This window comes from Centruroides sculpturatus, unplaced genomic scaffold (assembly GCF_000671375.1).
Source record: "Centruroides sculpturatus isolate CEXI.00-Female unplaced genomic scaffold, Cexi_2.0 scaffold1305, whole genome shotgun sequence".
NCBI lineage: Eukaryota > Metazoa > Arthropoda > Arachnida > Scorpiones > Buthidae > Centruroides > Centruroides sculpturatus.
In genome coordinates, this window is record NW_019385518.1 from 28,747 (window position 1) to 47,541 (window position 18,795).

Below are 18,795 nucleotides of genomic sequence, written 5' to 3' on the forward strand. Positions count from 1 at the left end.
TTTGCCATTCTACGTGTTAAGATAAGTGCCACTTTTGTGTCCTCCATCGCGCATGTTAAAATTCCTCTGGCTTCGGAGTCCGATTTTCCATTTTCTATTTTCGTAGATGGGTCGTCTGTTAATAGATTTCCTAGATCTCTACTATCTAGGGTGGCCATTATACGGTACTTGCAGCTTGTGAAATTATTACTTATAAACTTTGGTAGGCACGATTCAAGTTCCGAATGGGGGTCGGCGACTCCCCTAATTGCAGACTCTCTTGTGCGAACAAAAAAGTCAAAGGAACCATAACCCTACGCGTGACCCTTCACGAGATATAGCCCTATAAATATTTCGAAGTCATTTCCTGCAAGCGCGATAGGGAGTCGAGTCGCATTTTCTGCTAAGCCTATCGCGTGTTTAATTAACAGGAAGCCCGGGAAACTGGCCATATATTCTAAAGACACTTATCGGCAAAGACTAAAGAAAAGTGCCCATGTAAAAGGCCAAGAAAACAAATTGTACACTCACCTTCAACAACATCTCCTCCTGTGTGTGCTATGAGTCTTCTCGCTACTTGGCGACGCCTAGAGTATTCATGTATATGTGTAGGTAAGGCCGCTGGTCCGTGCTTCAGCTAGTATCTAGGTGTCGATGACAAAGTTGGTGTTGTCGCCCGATATCTGAAAAATCACATAATCCAGGTTTCACGTATACACAAGCTGAACTACTCGCTGGGCGGTCGTCATCTTCATGCCGTTCGTCTTCATCATCCTCGTGCAAGAGAACATCGAAATAAGGCTCGTCGGGTGGCAGATGTTGATCCATGGGCAAAACGATCGTCTGGACCTGGCGACCAGAGCCCGTGTAGACGGCCACGATGTCCCCGAGAAACTGCTGGAATTTTGCCGATGTTGTCGTCAACAGGGAAAGAAACCATGTTCTGTACACGTACGTGCAAGCGTAACTCTGCAGGCCAAGTGACCAAGCGGTCTTCATACCCTGAACACCAGGAGTTCGGTCGTGGGTTCGCGCCTCGCGCTTGCCTTTCCAGGTTTCTCTACATCTAAATAGGGGCCAATTTCCCTTAAAAAGACTCCCGGAAGGCATCCATTCTATGCAGATTGCCCAAGGTTTGCGTTGCCATAACTTAACAAACAAACAATTCTGTAGGAAAAAGAAAAAGGTCATTTTTCGGTACCGTTTTCGATACTTATTTCTTAGCAGGACGATAGTCAATTGATGCGATCTAATTCGCGTGTATTGGATTGACAATTGGTTCAGATAAGATTTCCCAAAATGTGTGAGTAACTTCAAACGAAATAGTCGTTTGCAAATGGTTCGCTGGCTAGTTACACTTGCGCCTCTCCTCGCGCAGTGCGTGAATATTAACCCTGCTGGGTTGCTGAGTGAGCGCCTGTCACAATGTCAGTCATGAAAACAATATTGAGGTTTTCATTACTAAAAGAAGACAGCAAGGAAATCTTTCAAAACACAATAAATTATTTACTCAGAATGTGGTGTATAAAAAATTTTAATATTATTTTAATATAAAAGCGTAAATTTGTTTATGTGTAAGTGAATTCTCTGTAACTCCATCTATTTTTGTCCACTTCAAGTGAAATTTCGTTTTATTTGTCTTTATGTTACCACAGATTGTGTAAATTACTTAATTTGTTGCGATATTAACAACTCTCATTCCACATTTTTAATCGAACGCATTATTACAAAATTTACAGTTGTTTTCCTTGGTTCTCGATTTCTAGAAAAATGAAATTAAATAAATCTTCCATGTTTATCAGATAATTTCACATTATCACCGATATTTCCTTTTATGCGTGTATCTGTTTTCGTAGTGGAAAAAATATAAAAACTTCACATAAATTTACGTATATTAACTTCATACCGTGACATATGGATATCATGGTATGCCTTATCAGGCATGATCAATACGATAATATTCAAATTTTTATAATTAAAACGTAATTACGAGACGAAATTATTCTTAAACAAGTAAAAGTATTTTAATGTGCAATAAAAATGAAATTTATATTTTGTGGAATTAATTTTGTCAAAATATTGTAAATATCAATAAGTTCAATTCGTCTTAAACGTCGAATTTAGAGGCTATTTATAACACTTTTGCATGAAATAAATAGAATTTGAAAATCTCTCCTTGAAATTTTTAAAAACTGGATAGAATATTGAACATTCGCAGATTATTGTAAACTTGGCGGATTATCGGTTTCGGGAGATTTCTTTTCTTCATCTATCTTCTCCAATCTTTTGCTTTGTATGCCGAAGAGTATTTCGGCTGCTCTAACCACTTCTGGATCTGTTTTTTCCTGTTCCTGTAACAATAAACAGTTTTGTAGTAAATCTTTATACAAAATAAATAAATAAATAAATTTCTTTCGAACAAATGTCAATTTTGAAATGAGAGCTCAACACTTTAGACACACACAAATTTAACTCAACAGTCACAAATCTAATTTGTGGTAAACAGTAGATTGATATCATTGTTAATGTCTTCTCATCCGATTGTGTAATATTTATAATATCGGTATAGTAGAGCTCAGCCACACGTCTAATGTTAAAGTGCCAAATTTGACTATTAATATCTCCAAGACCAACGAACCGATTTGGATGAAATTTAAAATATTTAGTGTCCGCGGTGAGGAATACGGTAGTCTTAAATTCTGAATAAATTCGTTGGATCGTTCTGGATCTAGGCAATCACAAATTTAGCATTTATTCCACTAGATTTACAACAAGAGATTTTGGTCACACCGAGCTACCGGAAAATCTAGAAGGAGTCTGTATATTCTTAATAGCTCTTTCGAGAGCTGACCACTATTATTTTGCATTTTTTGAAGGTTTTATTTAAAACTATTGAGTATTTATAAAATTATATCCAAGTTTTTAAATATTAACATTTTATTGGTCGATTGTCTACCACGTTACATGACGTTTTGCGATTACGTTTAATTTATTAATACAAGCCTAATGATTTAAAAATAGACTATTTATAAAATGATGTCTCATTTTTACTTTTGTGCTTCTTATGTGCCTATACATAACGAGGAAAATCTCCACGTTTTGATTTTTTTTTTTTTGGTCTACTACTGTATACACATGACAGAATCTTTGTGTCTCTCTGTTCTTAGCTTTTTATTACATTTTATATTATATCTATTTTCTGAGACACCGAAGAAAATATACACTACTGCCTAAATCCGAACACACGCCCCTTCCCTGATTTTATCTTTTTATTAATTTCTAAATCCTTTACTCGATCTGCACGAAAGTTTACATACTTATTTATTCTCTGGACTCCGGAAAAAATATAGACTACCACGAAAACCTGTAAAATCTTTTTATAATGTTATTGATAACTGAAAAATACTTGAAATTTCTTTAAAAACTGGTGAAACCAGGTTGAAAATGTAGAGCTCGACAGAAACATCTGAAGAAAGAGAACTTTTGAAAGTTCTGAAATAAAAATAGTGAAGGTTGATTTGACAGTAAAACTCAACATGTGAATAAAGTTCACATCACACAGACTACAACTACAAGAAGTTTTAGAGAAAACGGTCATCTCGATAATAAATAGAAAAAATATGCATCGTTACAGAAAAGAGCTTCAAGCTTTACTTTGTCCCTCAAACTTCGTTCGCTGATACTTCTCAAACAAGTTCTAATGTTCAACGAAATGAATGTAGCGCAATGACTTTAAGGCACAAAGTAAAGCTCAAAGCTTTTTTCTGTGACTATGTTTCTTTTTCCGATTTATTTTCATGATGACTGTTTCCTGCAAACCTTCCTGTAGTTGTGGTCTATGTAATGTGAACTTTATTCACATCCTGAATCTTACGGTCAAATCTGCTTCTACTATTCTTATGTCCGAACTTTCAAAAGTTTCCTTTATTTAGAAGTTTCTTTTGAGCTCTACTTTTTCAACCTGGTTTCACCAGTTTTTATTGGATATACAAGTACACAGAGTGGCCAAAAATTACAGACACCCTGTAATAACGAGTTGGTCCACCTTTAGCTCTGATTACAGCAGATATTCTTCTTGGCATGGACTCAAGAAGTTGCTGAGGAATGTTGGCCCATGCTAACATAAGTTGCTTTAAGTTTGGCAGGCTTTAAGTTTTAACATAAGGCAGCTTTAAGTTGGATCAGATTGGATGATGGCGTTTCGAAACTTTGAAGTGATCTTTCGACTTCGTCCCACAAATGCTCAATAAAATTGCGGTCAGGGGACTGAGCTGGCCATGGAAACAGGTTAAACTCTGACTGATGTTTCTCAAACCAATTTGAGTCCGATCGATCATGGTGGCAAGGTGCATTGTCAAGGTGCTAAATGTGACCATTTCTCATGGTGGCAAGGTGCATTGTCAAGGTGCTAAATGTGACCATTTCCATCAGGGAACATTACAGCCATAAATGAATGTACGTGATCAACAACGACGTTGAGGTAAACTGTACTATTCAGAGATGTGCCCATAAATATCAAGAGACCCAGTGTACCCCAGGAAAACATTCCCCACACTTTAATTCTACCGCCACTAGCCTGAAGAGTTGTCATTTCACAGGAGGAGTCTATGAATTCGTACGGTTTGCGCCATATTCTGATCCTGCGATCTGCATGATGGAGCAGGAAATGAGATTCATTAGACCAAGCTACTTTTTTCCAGTCCTCAAGTGACAAATTTCGTCGTTCTTGGACCCACAACAGGCGCCTTTTCCTATTTCTCTGTGATACCAAAGGCACTCTTGATGATCTCCTGCTGCTAAAACTCATCCTTTGCAAAGTCCGTCTTGTTGTGTGTTGGGATATGCTTTGTGATGCATCTGCATTAAAGTCAGTTGTAATTTATCATATTGTTTTCATTCTGTTGCTGCGGACTATGCGTGCTAATCTTCCTTCACCTGTCTCATTCACCAGTTTTTTAAAACTAGAATTGTCCTTAGCGCTCGTTTCCTTTCTCAACCGCCACTATCTAAACACCCAAGATACTGTTGGGCGAGAAAATCCTAAAAGAGTTGTCGTTTCAGAGATGCTGGCACCTGCTCTTCTTGTACTAACGATCATCACTCGTTCAAAGTTACTTAAATTCTTCGTATTACTCATTTTGACATTAACTTTCTATAAACTACAAATTTACTTTCCTATACTATAATTTAAAAAGTTGCCTTTTCCTAACTTAAACTGAATATTTATTTACAAATTACTAAAACTTTTAAACAGAATACAATTAAATACCTTTAATGTGCAAGGGACTTCATCAACGTGTGTCTGTTTATGTAGGAACCATTCTTCCTCGGAGTTTGTAGTAAAGGGACATTGATGACATTGCAATCTTTTAAGATGTTCCTCTTGCATTGAACTGGCTGCCGAGATTTCAGAAGAGTGCATCTCACTCTGTTTCGAGATTTTAAAAGTTTTTGATGTACCTTCTCCCGCAATTTGCTAAAAAATTGAAAAATATTGTTCATTATGCAATTCCTTTTATACCATTCTATGATGCTTTTTATATTTAATTGAAAATTAATAGCAGAACTACCACAACGATGATAGAATTTCAATGAATAGCGTAACAATTTTTTTGAATATGATAATTGTGGGGATGTCCCGATACTGCCGATACCGATAGTTGTATCGATACTTTTCCCTGGATATCGTAACATTTTTCACGGATAGGTAAGATTTGCACGAAACCGGATTTTGCAGCCGAATCAGAAAATGAAATGAAATTTTACACTGTTTCCGGTTATGACCAAAAATCAATAAATGTATTACGTCAAATTCTATATCCAGAATCTATCCCAAAAATTTCTCATGTTTTTTGTTGGTTTTGTTAAGTTACGGCAACGAAACCTGCCTAGGGTGGATGCCTATTGGAAAGGCATACATCTTGTTCAGGGATTACAGACGCCTGAACAGGCTTTTATTCAGGCATTACAGACGTTAAGAAAACCACGTAGCCAGCCCATTCGGGCGAGGCGAGGACCCATGACCAAACTCCAAGTGTTCTGGAACGGAACTGTGTGGCCACTGGTGGGCCACAATGTCTTATGCACCCCTATCCCACGTATAACAGTACCGTCGGACCCCATCAGCAGAATTGCAGATTTGTGGCTTCTTTGTGTACTAATATAAACTTAAGTACTAACTGACGCACTGATTTCTGATCTAGATATCCAGGATTGAATTTTCTGGAATAAGCAAAAAAATATTAATTGCTGCATTGTGGCCCACTCAGCCTTCATTCTAGTGAGTACAGTAAACCTATCACTTTTTTTACGTGATTTTGAAATAACGTGGTCAACAATAAAATAATTTTATTTTTATGCGATCGTTTTCTCGCGCGAAGGAAAAAAACAGCTTATTTTTTGAAAGTTTGTAATTGAACTTAATTTTAATTGTGTTGTTGTTAAAAATGTTACTGTTTTGTTGAAATCAAGGGTTAATTTATCTTTTTAAAGCACGGTATAGTACCATATAGAAGAGACCGGGGCAACTTCGGCATACGGGGCAAGTTTGTCAAGCGCTTTTTTTAAAAACAAATTAAAAGGAGACTTTGGTTATAGGTTAGGCAGTTGAGTTTTATTGGTGGCTTGTTGAGTGTAGTGTTTTTATTGCTCTCCAACAAGCGTAGTTGAATTATCAAGCAAATTTTCATTTTCGTTCAATTCCATATAATATTTTGCTTCCATTTATATTGAATTGGCAGGTTTTGTTATAATTCCATGATGACGAAAGTTACTTTTCCTGTTAGAAGGATGTAACTTCAACTTATTCACGTGGCCTTATCATGGCTTGGGATTCTGTTCTCAGGGTTGTACTTAATGTTTCGAAATCATGACTAGCGGGGCAAGTTCGGCAACATAAAGCCTTATTAGAAGCAAAGGATAAAAATCAAACAGATGATAAATGAAAACATGTTTGCATTTGTTATTCATTTATATATGTCTTTGAACTTGCATTTCGTTGTAATAATATTAAATAGGTGTTGGATTTGTATTTCTTTGTTTTAATAGTGAATTCCAACTTATACATTGTTAATAACATAAATTTATATACGTGCCTATCTTGCCCCATTACTGTTGCCCCTATACCACGGGCAACTTTAATAAAAATAGTTAAAATAATTACAACTTTACAAAAAGAGAGAAATTTCTCTCTTCTTGTAAAGTTGTAATTATTTTAATTATTTTTATTTCCAAACTGATTTTAACCAGTTCTATAGTAAGGTAACATTCCAATAGACAATATGCAAAGCTTTTTTTCAGTTTACAGCAGTATTTATTACACAAAATTTAAGTAAAGCTTAACATGCCGATCTTGCCCCGGTCTCCCCTACATATTAGAAAATGCCGTATATCGGTTTTGCTTCCTATACTATCTTGTGTTTACTATATACCTGTATACATACAATAACGTTAATGATAAATGACGTTAGAGTAATAAAGCTCCTGTTTGTAACTTGATAAATTTTTCGTTCCATTGAAGTCGTGGATCCTATCAAGCATTTTCACACGAAATGCATGTACGGTAATGTATATTTGTACGAATTGTTTTTACACAGTTTTTTTGGAACGTATCCACTGTGCAAAAAGAGGGACAGATGTACTTTCTCAGCAGGAAGGACAACGAAGGCTGTGCAAAAAGAGGGACAGATGTACTTTCTCAGCAGGAAGGACAACGAAGGTGACGCGACAGACTGAACAACGACAGCAAACAAGATTTATAGTTTCGATAGTCGATGCCGATACAGGCTTTAATGAAAGTATCGATAATTTTGTGGTATCGAAACATCCCTAGATAAATGTCCGTGTAACAAAAGAGAAGAAATTGTAATTATCATACAGAAATAATTGAACGGAGAATAATTAAATCTTTAATATTGTGAAAAGATTTGTAAATAAATAAATGTGAACCATACCAATCGAGTGCATATTGTAAAAAACTATATTCATGTCATAGCATATCGAGGGTATTATAATAAAAAATACTTCACAAAGACTGTTACGAAATCAACACATTTACAATTAGAACACTCTCTATACGTAGGAAACCATAACATATTTTTAACTTATTGTTTATTTTAAACTAGGATATTGTTCTTATTTAAATATACTTCTATTTACCTGAGACGAAGATTGTTCTTCTACTGATGAATGAATATCTCGCTTGTGATGATTTAAAAGATACCGTTGCGTAAATCTTTTAAAGCAATAATCACACTGAAATGGTTTTTCTCCAGTATGATGTCTTTCGTGAAGTTTTAAAGCAAATAAAGATGCACAAATTTTCCGGCAAACTTTGCATCGATATTTTTCCAAATTCTGATATCTCGGTGGAAGCTAACACGATAAATTATTTTAAAAACTGTACTAATTTCACATAAGATGAAAAAGGTTTATAAAACAGATAAAAATATAATTAGTATGCATTTGTTTATATACACATTAGTAGAAGAATTAGTGTTTCATCAATGAAATTTTAATAATTGCATATAAATTAAAGTAAAAACAATGAAAATGTAGAACACACAAGAATAATGTGAACACTTGTGAAAGTAAATTGTTATAATAATATGATATTAATTGGAAATTTTGGATAGTTATTTTAACAAATATTTATTTGTGCGATTCTAGATATAAATGTCCTTAGAAAAAATACATTAAATACGTACGTTTCCAGTAAAATTCGGTTCTTTAGAATGTGTTAGCAAAATATGTTTGTCTAAACAGTCTTTCCATACGGTTGAATAATTACAATAGCTACATTTAAAAAGTTCTCTTTTTGAGTGTTTATTCTTGTGTCTCTTCAAATGTGATGTGTATATGGTAGAATAATCACATTCGTCGCATTTTAATTTTTTTTCATTCGAATGTATTAACTTGTGAATATTCAAATGGGAGTTCGAAGTATATTGTTTCCGACACACGTCACAAGTAAACTTTTCGCAGTTCGGATTCCCTTTGAGATGTTCATCGAACTGCACTTCGTTTGGAAATTCATTTTTGCAAACTCTGCATTTAATGTTGACGTTTTTGTCACTTGAAGCGACTTCCTTATAAACAGATACATGAATATAATTACGTATATTTATATTTTTAGCTTAAAAAAATCTAGATCGATAGCAATTGTTTAGGTTTAACGACTTTTGTAAAATTTTCTATTTTCCATTATTCGAAGAAACAATTTAAAAATACGAAAGGTTTTTTTTTTCAAGTTAATAGCATTTCAGTAATGACACTTACAATTCGCTTGAATTGTGACAATTTCTGGTTTAAAAAAGACGACAAATTTTGTGATTATTGTTAAAATGTAATTATTAACATCGCATTGTTTAATAAAATAATGTTCATTGTGTTAATGGAAGATACAACAATATAAATATTTTTCAAGAAATCGAGTCGAAAAAAAAAAAAAAACAAATGATCAAATATTTGTATCAATATGAACAAAATATGAATGAAGGAAGATGAAAAGAAACTCGTTTGAAATGTAGTCAAACCTTAATTCGTTCCAAAAAGTCGTTCAAAAACCGACTTGTTTTCAAACCAATTCAAATTTCCTTATTGGAAACAATATTAAATGAANAGTTGAGTCTCTATTTATAGCACTTCTTTGTAAAGTGTTAGTTTCAACTGGCAGTGACAGAACATTTTGCTTTTAATATATATGTAAAATAGATACGCAAAATGTTTCGTCACTTCCAACCAAATGGAAACAAACAAATAACGAGTTGTTGAACTTTCCTGGCAACATTTAGTGATGCCATCTGTAATAAAATGTTTTTTTTTTAATATTTCTTTAACTATTACAAAATGGGAAAAAGATATGGGTTTTATAAAAAAAAATAATTATAAACGCTAATAACAAGTAAAATCGTCATAAAGATACACACGACTCCCGTTTATCTCCCCACCCTAGCCCAATAATCTCATCAATATAAACTTTGTACAATTAACATTCTAACTATTACACATAATTTCTATAAATTATATTGAAAACTGCAGAAATTAAGTAAAATTAAGAAGAATCCATTATACAAAAATATTCGTTACAACGAATATTTTTGTATAAAATAGATTATTCTTGTATGACGTGTTAAAAGACTCTGTTAATCGTCTATAAATGAACAAGGCAACTTGTATTGTACAGTACAGTCATTCACACTTAAACCAGTGTTCGACTGTCATTGAAGTCAGTATACGTCGGAAACAGAATTATAATTACTTCAACAATTAAATTTGTAAATCATAACACATAAAAACCTTCTGAAACTCCATTAATACGTGTTTTTACAAAATAGCGAACGTTTTCGATCCTACCAGGGTCTTCCTCAGGCAACAGTTATGAGGAATTCAAATAAGTGCAAAATGGAACAAAAAACCGAATGAATGCGTTTCAAACTTTAGAACAGCAATTTTAATATTAAAAAATAGAACATTACGCTGGTGCATAAATGACATTTAAGCACGTGTAAAATTAAACATGCGAAACGTTGAATGCTGATGAAATACATACAAATTAAAGTTACTTATGAGGGGGTGTTCCCTCATAACAAAATTTCCATGCTGATCCTTAGAGTTAATGCACGTGCTATTCAATCCCGCTTTATATATTTCGAGGTTCTCCATGCTTCTGAGCTGATTGGTACGGTCTGTTAGCCTGATCAGACTGGCATTTTGTAGATCAACTGTGATTCCAGACTCTGTGGCGACACTTGAAAGCGTGGTGATATGTTTATTATTATCAATGTCATATTTGTTCTCTTGAAGGCGTTTGTGAAGGGAGTGTTTGGTTGAGCCCACATAGACCAAACGACTATTAAATCTATCATCCCAAAGAGAGACAGCATATACCCGGTGCGTTAAGTCAAGCGTATCCTTTCTGTTGCGGAGTAAGTTGTAAACCGATCTTGGCGTACTGTATGCTATTTTATTTTTAGTGAAGGAAAAGATTTCCATGCGGTGGTTGTACCTTACAATTTTTCTTCTACGTTTGTTGTCCCGAGAATCCCGGAGAGGTCGGGAGTGTTGTGTGTGTCCCATTGTATGTAAGCGCGAGCAATATTGTATACTAAGTTCTTATTATATCCATGTTGTGTGTGCGTTTCCTGAATATGTTTTAGCACAGCTATGGCATCTTCATAATTAGAGTGGTGCGTGAACGCCCTCTTAGTTAAGGCCCGAAATGCCTCGATCTTGTAGGAGTAAGGATCCTCTGAGTTCGCGGGGATGAACAGTGGTACATAGCACTTTTTGTAAAAGACTTTGAATGTAATCCCATTATCTATTAATCGAATGTCCGAGTCAAGAAAGTGTGCGAAGGTGTTGCTTTTTTGGTCCAATTTGATGTTTAGGACATATGGGTTGTTGTTCATTAAGTTAATGAACTGAATGACGTCATGTTCCGTTCTCTATATGATAAAGACCTCGTCAACATATCTCCAGTACATGTCCATTGAAATGAATTTAAAACAGACACTCTTTTATACCTGTTTTATTATTGACCATTACAAAATCAAAAATTACTTTGTATTAAAAATTAACAAAATTGTGAATTATTTAAAAAACTACGAGTAATTACTAGATTTTTAAAATGCATCATTTTATCTATTAATACTATTGAATTTAAAGACTCATTTAATGTTTAAAAATTAATAGAATGATAATTTTGGAGGGAGTGAACGATGTTAATAGAATAGCTTGTTTTCATCTGTCAGTGGTGAGAACGCTTTGAAACTAACACCTATTGTTATATTGCCTTTAGAAGTCTGCTATTCAGTCCTTCATCTCTATATTGTATAAAGTAGGTCACAGTGGTAAACACATGTACCAGCTTATCATTAAGGTTTAAATACTCTTTGTTTGTATTACACAAACTTAAACACACTCAATTCCACACAGGCAATGCTATGTTCTACCTGTCTCAGCAATTATATAGCGGGTATATTTGGCGATGTATCCTTATCTCAGTAATTAAATGAATATAATATGTATATAAATATATATTGTTTAATTATATCGGTTTTTTTTGTAAGGATTATATTTAGTTTATTACTTTTTTAAATTTTTGGCCAATATAGAGCGTAACGTGTATCTCACAATTCCAATAAAGATAAAAATTAATTAGTTTATAGAAATGTGGGAGCATCTGTCAGTGCTGTATCTTCGGTATTAACTTATTTCTTTTTTATAGGTTAGGTGTAATTCATTAAATTTTTAAAATAATTATTCGAGAGATTCTTGTGACTTTTGTGTTGAGAAAGAAATTGTGGATGCCTGGCATATTTTGGCTAAATGTGGGCGACTTAAAGTGCTACGTGAAGAAGTTTTTGATTGTGAAGTCCTTACCAGGGGGCGTGATTCCTCTACTATAAGTTTAACCTTGTTGCTGGTGTTGTTTGGGAGCATCTGTCAGTGCTGTATCTTCGGTATTAAGTTTATTTTTTTTTTTTTTTATAGGTAAGTCTTTACTATTATGGCAGTTAATCCGAAAAGAAAGTCGTATTCACCGAACTTCAGGGAAGCAGAGACTAGTAGTAAAAAGAAATCTTTGAAGAGTCGTGAGGAAGAAGAATTTGCATATCTTCTGGAAGGAGAAGATTTTGGTAAGATTTTAACCTCGAAGAGGGTATACGTGTTCTGTTGCGTTTACATTTCTCAATGAATTCTAAGGTCGACGAACTTATTTCTAGGTTAAATTATGTATCCGAATGGTTAAAAATTTTTGATGAAGGTTTGGCTGACTTAGATAATAGATTAGAAACATTAGAAAAATTGGCTGATAAAAACTGTAGTTTAAGTGATCAAAGTAATGTTACGAAAAAGTTTAATGATATTACTCGTAAACTTGATTTTTTTGGATAACCAACGACGAATAAATAATGTTGTCATTTCCGGTTTGGAGGAGGTTCGGGATGAATCTTCTCTAGAAACTAAAGAGAAAATAATTGAATTTGCTTTACGAGTTTTACAGATGCCCGACATTAAAATCAATAGGGCAATGAGAGTGGGAAAGAAAAAAGCCAATTCCCCTAGATTAATGATTTGTACTTTTGTTGATTATTATGAAAGTAAATGTACTTTATGAAACGAGTTCTGGATTTAAAACCGGATGGGGTTTATGTGAATGATGAGTTTTCTCCTAGAGTGAGAAATATTACATTTAAGCTTCGGGATTTCTGTAGACAATCAAAACTTTCTGGAGCGCGAATGGTAAAAATAGTTTATGATAAAATTATTATTGATGGAACGAAGTACCTTTTACGATGTTGATTGTGACCAGGTTAAGCCTGTTCCGTCTTAGCAACTACCTGTCAGGTAGTTGCTAAGACGGAACAGGCTTAACCTGGTCACAATCTCATTTCTGATTTGGAATTATGTTGGTTTATTTAATAAACCTGAGTTTTTTTGGAAGTATTTATTGCAATATGATATTCTATTTCTTTCTGAAACCTGGTATGGTTCTACTAATAGAAATTCGGACGTAACTGATTGTTTGCAAGGTTACAATCTCCATTTTAGAAAGTCTTTTAAGTTACACTCGAAAGGTCGTTATTGTGCAGGCTTGTTATTAGCAATAAGATCCTCTTTTCCCTGTGTTGTTGTTTATCAAGATTCTTTTCTAATACTTGTCAAATTTGGTGCCGAACTTGGTAATATTTTGGTATGTTTTATTTATTTTAGGGAAAATGACTGGCAGTCTAGTTTTGATACTTTAACTGGTTTGATATTAGATAATAGGGATGTATTAATTGCCGGTGATTTTAATGCTAGGATTGGATTGGAAAATATAATTTCTGACGCATTTTGCAATTCTTTGGTATTGTTTGTCCTTTGCGTAGGAATTTGAAAGACTGACTCTTGTGGTAGAAAGTTGCTTCATTTATGTGATGATTTGGATATGATTAATGGGAGATGTTTATGTGATGAAGCGGGTGAATATTCTTTCATCTCTAATCGGGGTTGTTTTGTTATTGATTTGGTCATAGTTTCTCCGTTAATTTGGAAAGATGCTCTCTCTCTTACGATAGATCAGTGTTTAGATTCCGATTTTAATCCTTTGATTTTACGAGTGGCCTGTGGTAATGATAGATCAGTCTCTTTACAAAAGAGGCAGAGGTTTAATAGATTGTATTGGAGCGAATCTAGAAAGGATGAATTAAGGTTGCATTATTGAGGAAATATTATGGAGGAAAAATGTACATCGAATAAGTTTGATTCAATGGAAGATCTGAGTAATTGTATTTTTAGTTTGGCTTGTAAGTAGGAATTTAATATCAAGACATAAGAATTATTTTTCGTGGTTCGATTCTGACTTTAGAATGTTAATTAATGCAAGGAATAGAGCATGGAGATCTTTTAGGAAGAGTAATGATTCTAATGATCGATTACGTTTTGTTATGTTAGGAAGTTTACCGAAGCGGTTTTGCATTGCGAAAAAAAAAATATTTGCTGGTAAAATTCAGAATTGTTTTAGGAGAGATAACAGACTTTTTTGGAATTATTTCCGACATGTTAAGCAGGCTAATTCTTGTAATTTCAGCTTTATTCCCATTGATGATTGGTTTCATCACTTTTTTTTAATTTATTTGGTTCTTTGGACCCTTATTTTGCAGATATTTCGATTTTTTCATTATTGTAGGAATTGGTATGATGAACTTTTGAACCATGAATTTTCTATGAGTGAGCTTAATGATGCTTTGAGGAGGTATAAGCCAAATAAAGCCCCAGGTTTTATTTGGCTTATACCTCCCAGGTTTTGACGGTATCCCAATGGAATTTTGAGACGTTGAGACCACATCTTTTGAGTCTTTTCTTAAATATTTTTGATACTGGGATAATACTGGAGTCTTGGAAGACGAGTATTTTAATTCCGATTTTCAAGAATGGTAGGAAGGATGTTCTTGGTAATTATAGAGGCATCTTGTGTGTCGAAATTGTTTTGTACTATTTTGTATAGAAGACTGACTCGATGGTTAGAAGTTAAAAATATATTGCATGAAAATCAGGCAGGATTCCGGGCTAGTTATTCCACATTGGATAATATTTTTGTTTTGCACTCGGTTATTCAGAAAACTTTTTCACGGAAACGTAGGAAAGTATACGCATTTTTTGTTGATTTATCGTCTGCGTTTGACAGAGTCTGTAGGAATTTGTTATGGTCAAAAATGTTGTGTTATGGTTTCAGTTAGAAATTTATATCTTTACTTGTTGCTTTGTATGAAAATTCTTCGCTTATGGTAAGAGTTGGAGGTAATTGTTTGCCAGTAATGTTTTCTAAGACTGGTGTTAAGCAGGTCTGTATTTTGAGCCCAATCTTGTTTAGTATTTTTTGAACGATCTCTCTGATATTCCTGTGATGGCAGAGAAATAGATGGTTTTCAAATTAAAATACTGGCTTACGCAGATGATATTGTAATTGTATCTGATTCTGTGGTTTGACTTCAAAGATTGATTGATAAATTGGCAATTTATTTAGATGAAAATGACTTGAAACTGAATTTGAATAAGTCTAAGATTATTGTTTTTCGAAGAGGAGGTAAGAGTGCGAGGGCAGATAAATGGTGGTTTAAAGGTTCTCCAATTCAAGTTGTATCTAATGACAAATATTTGGGTGTTACATTTTCGTCTAATGGTTTATTTCGTATTCATTACATTAATAAGAGAACTTATGTTAGATTATTGATGAATAAAATTATTCAGTTTGGTAGGTCTGCCAAATTACGTAATCTGACTGATTGATTATTTACGTTTATTGAAAACTGGTGTTGCCCTCTGTTATATGCTTCAGAGATTTGGGGTTTTAACTTGACCAATGGCGATGGTATACAGACTGAATTCATTAAAAACTTATTTTATTTACCGCGTTGTACACCAGGTTATTTAATTATGATGGAATGTTCCTTGACTCCTATAAAATTTATAATATTTGGTAGGATAAGAAATTGGATTACTAGAATTTCTAATCTCAATGATTACCGTCTGAGTAAGGTTTGCCTGAAATTTATACTTGGTAAAGTCTATAGATTAGACACGTTATTCTATTGATTCCTGTAATAATCATGATATTAATCTTATTAATGATGATTTGAATTTAATGGACTGGTCTCTTCTCCTCGTTAACATTTTTGATAATTTTTTTATACAATATAAATGAAAAAATAATTAATAGCGTATATAATTGTTGGTATAAGGATTTGAATGTCACTTTTTTTGATAATTCTTTATATAACAAGACGTTTCCCTTAATATTTTGTCTTTATTTATACAGGCTAGGTGTAATTCACTAAATTTTTAAAATAATTATTCGAGAGATTCTTGTGACTTTTGTGTTGAGAAAAAAATTGTGGATGCCTGGCATATTTTGGCTAAATGTGGGCGTCTTAAAGTGCTATGTGAAGAAGTTTTTGATTGTGAAGTCCTTACCAGGTATTTATTTCTTAAAATTTTATCGGTACCATGTTATCAATTTAAAGTGTTTTGTTTTCTAAAAAAATCTGTGGCTCTCTTGTATTAGGGGGCATGATTCCTCTACTATAAGTTTAGCCTTGTTGCTGGTGTTGTTTGGGAGCATCTGTCAGTGCTGTATCTTCGGTATTAACTTATTTCTTTTTTATAGGTAAACGATTTACGTATTCTTTATTGTTTTATTTATTGGTTTGGCTAAAATATAGAACAGAGTGACGCTATTTTCACCCCCCCCCAAATGTAAAGCCCCTGTGCAAGCATAAGTCAATAGGACCATGCCTTTATGGGCGACCCTTCGCGAGATATAACTCTTCAAAGATGCGCCTAGGTCATATCCGGTCACGTGACTCCGCGCCCAAAAGGGACTGCATCACGTGTCCGAAATTTTTTTCGGTTTTTCCTTATCTTAGTGTTGAAAAAAAACGCGCGTTTCCCTTCCTTAGCCCCCAGCGCGCGTCTCCCCACTCCTGTCCACGCGCCGCCGCTGTCTCTCCCTCACACGTGGCCGGTGGCCCGAGTCTCCCGCCTGCAGCCTTCCAAAGTAGCCATCTGTTGCCTGTAAGTACAAATTTCTATTATTACGCCTCTTACCTGAGCCAGGGATTGAGCCCCAGTCCCAGCAGTCACCGGGCCACTTCTCTCTGCACCGGCCCACTAGGTCGCTCTGCCAGAAACACTTTGGAACTCATACTTGAGCAGTGTTAGGCCGAGGAGCATACTGTGCATGACAGGCCCTCCAGGTGGTCCCCTCTGCCGCACAGATGCAGCACGCCGCTCCACGTGTCCCCCTCGACCGTGAAATGGGAGAGGGCCTGTTGGCCAATGGACGATTTGTCCGCGGGTCACGTGTCCGTGGCACCGCCCCTCGAGGTTTCATAAGCCTTCAGGTCGCCTTCAAGCCTTTGTACCCAGTTGTAGCCTGAGAAACGCAGTTCAGTTCAGATGCCGTTCAGTTGTGACGTTTCAGCGTCTCCCATTGTGGATCCCGCCGACATATTTGAAAACATGACTGCCTACGAATTTCTTCGCTACCTCCCCACCGAAGAGGCCGCCCAGAAATTTTGCCATCTTGTGGGGCTCGTGCCACCTCCGGACCTAACCGGTTCCATATCACCGTGCCCTAAGTGCGGAGGTAAGCATCTCTTGATTCCTGCACGTACAGGAACAGCGAATATTCGCGGAGCAGCGTTTCTCTACTTTTCTAAGCGATTTCAATGAGTTTGTCTTCATTTTCAGGCAATATGCGCAAGGAACCGGCTTCATCTGACAGGTTCGGATTTGTCTACTGCTGGGAAAAAGTAAAAGAAAAAATAATTAAACGACGGACAGGCGGCACCGTCAGGAGGGCTGTGTGCACCGGTAGCCTGTCTTGTATCCACAATACATTCTTCGAAAGAGCGAAGCTTTCAGCTACAGAAGTATATTTCAGTCGATTGCAAAAAACTCTCAGAAAAGTGGCGGTTTCTCAGTTCAGTATTTTTCAGTTAGCATTCTCTTCGTTATCCACTGTATAACAATGTTAGCAGTCGACGTAATCACGGGAAACTTCTACTTTGTAATTAGTTGCTATTTATTTAAAGTGATGTTTATCTAAAAAATGGGAAAGAAAAGTTAGAATTTGCTAAAAATAATAGTAGTTACGGGCGCCCTGCTAACCGGAAAGCAGTCTTTCCTGTACCACACTACGTTCCGCGTTTCTGTGATTTGATCGTGCCGATTACGATGACGTTAGTGTACGAGATGTGTTTTCTCTGTATTTTACAGGTGCTAAAGTTGATATATTCATGGGTCAAGCAGGAGCCAGTCACCATCGCCGCGGAGCAATGCGGCGTGGCCCTCGCGACAGGGTAGATTGGTACAACTTCTGCCAAAAAGTTGCAGAGGTTCTCGTCTCCCAAAATCAAGATATCCAGCTAGCGGTGAAGGAATGCACGTCGAGGAAACAATCGGCCCACGTTTGTGACTTTGCCGAAAAGTCTGTCTGTATTGATTGTGTTTTTGTTTTCAGATCGATGAGACCTTCACCCGGAGGCGAAAATACAACCGCGGCCGCGTATGTGTAGGCACCCAAATTACAATATTTGGTGCCTACTGTCGGGAAACGAGAGAGCTGATGTACTGGCATGTAAGTGGTAGCGAAACATTATTTCCTTATATTTTTTTGTTATCGAGGAAGGTTTCCTGTCCGGCAGACATTGGCGCATTTTAGATGAATTGTGTTATACTTTCTCGTATTCTTTTAAGTGGAGAACAAAAGCAGACGAGTTTTGTGGAGCCACATGCTCAGATACATCGCTCCAAAATCCATCATAATTT

The 18,795-nt window shown here is 35.4% G+C and overlaps 2 protein-coding genes across 4 annotated transcripts in view; one reads left to right on the forward strand and one right to left on the reverse strand.

The window, feature by feature from the left end:
• Positions 1 to 18,795, forward strand: part of LOC111639744 — a 51,107-nt gene that overhangs the window by 3,969 nt on the left and 28,343 nt on the right. The window lies entirely within an intron of this gene.
• On the reverse strand, positions 2,013 to 12,420 carry LOC111639740 (zinc finger protein 62-like). Its single transcript, XM_023385680.1, has 5 exons — positions 12,361 to 12,420; positions 8,685 to 9,065; positions 8,137 to 8,352; positions 5,249 to 5,455; positions 2,013 to 2,330 (listed from the first exon to the last, which is right to left on the reverse strand). The coding sequence occupies exons 1-5, from the start codon at positions 12,418 to 12,420 to the stop codon at positions 2,199 to 2,201; spliced, it is 996 nt and encodes a 331-aa protein (XP_023241448.1). The 3' UTR covers positions 2,013 to 2,198.

Coding starts and splice junctions, on each gene's coding strand:
- LOC111639740 (XM_023385680.1), bottom strand. CDS start 12,420: ATGCTCCCAAACAACACCAGCAACAAGGTTAAACTTATAGTAGAGGAA. Junction 9,066..12,360: donor TAGAGGAATCACGCCCCCTG/GTAAGGACTTCA, acceptor TCTGTTTATAAG/GAAGTCGCTTCAAGTGACAA. Junction 2,331..5,248: donor AAGTCCCTTGCACATTAAAG/GTATTTAATTGT, acceptor TTATTGTTACAG/GAACAGGAAAAAACAGATCC.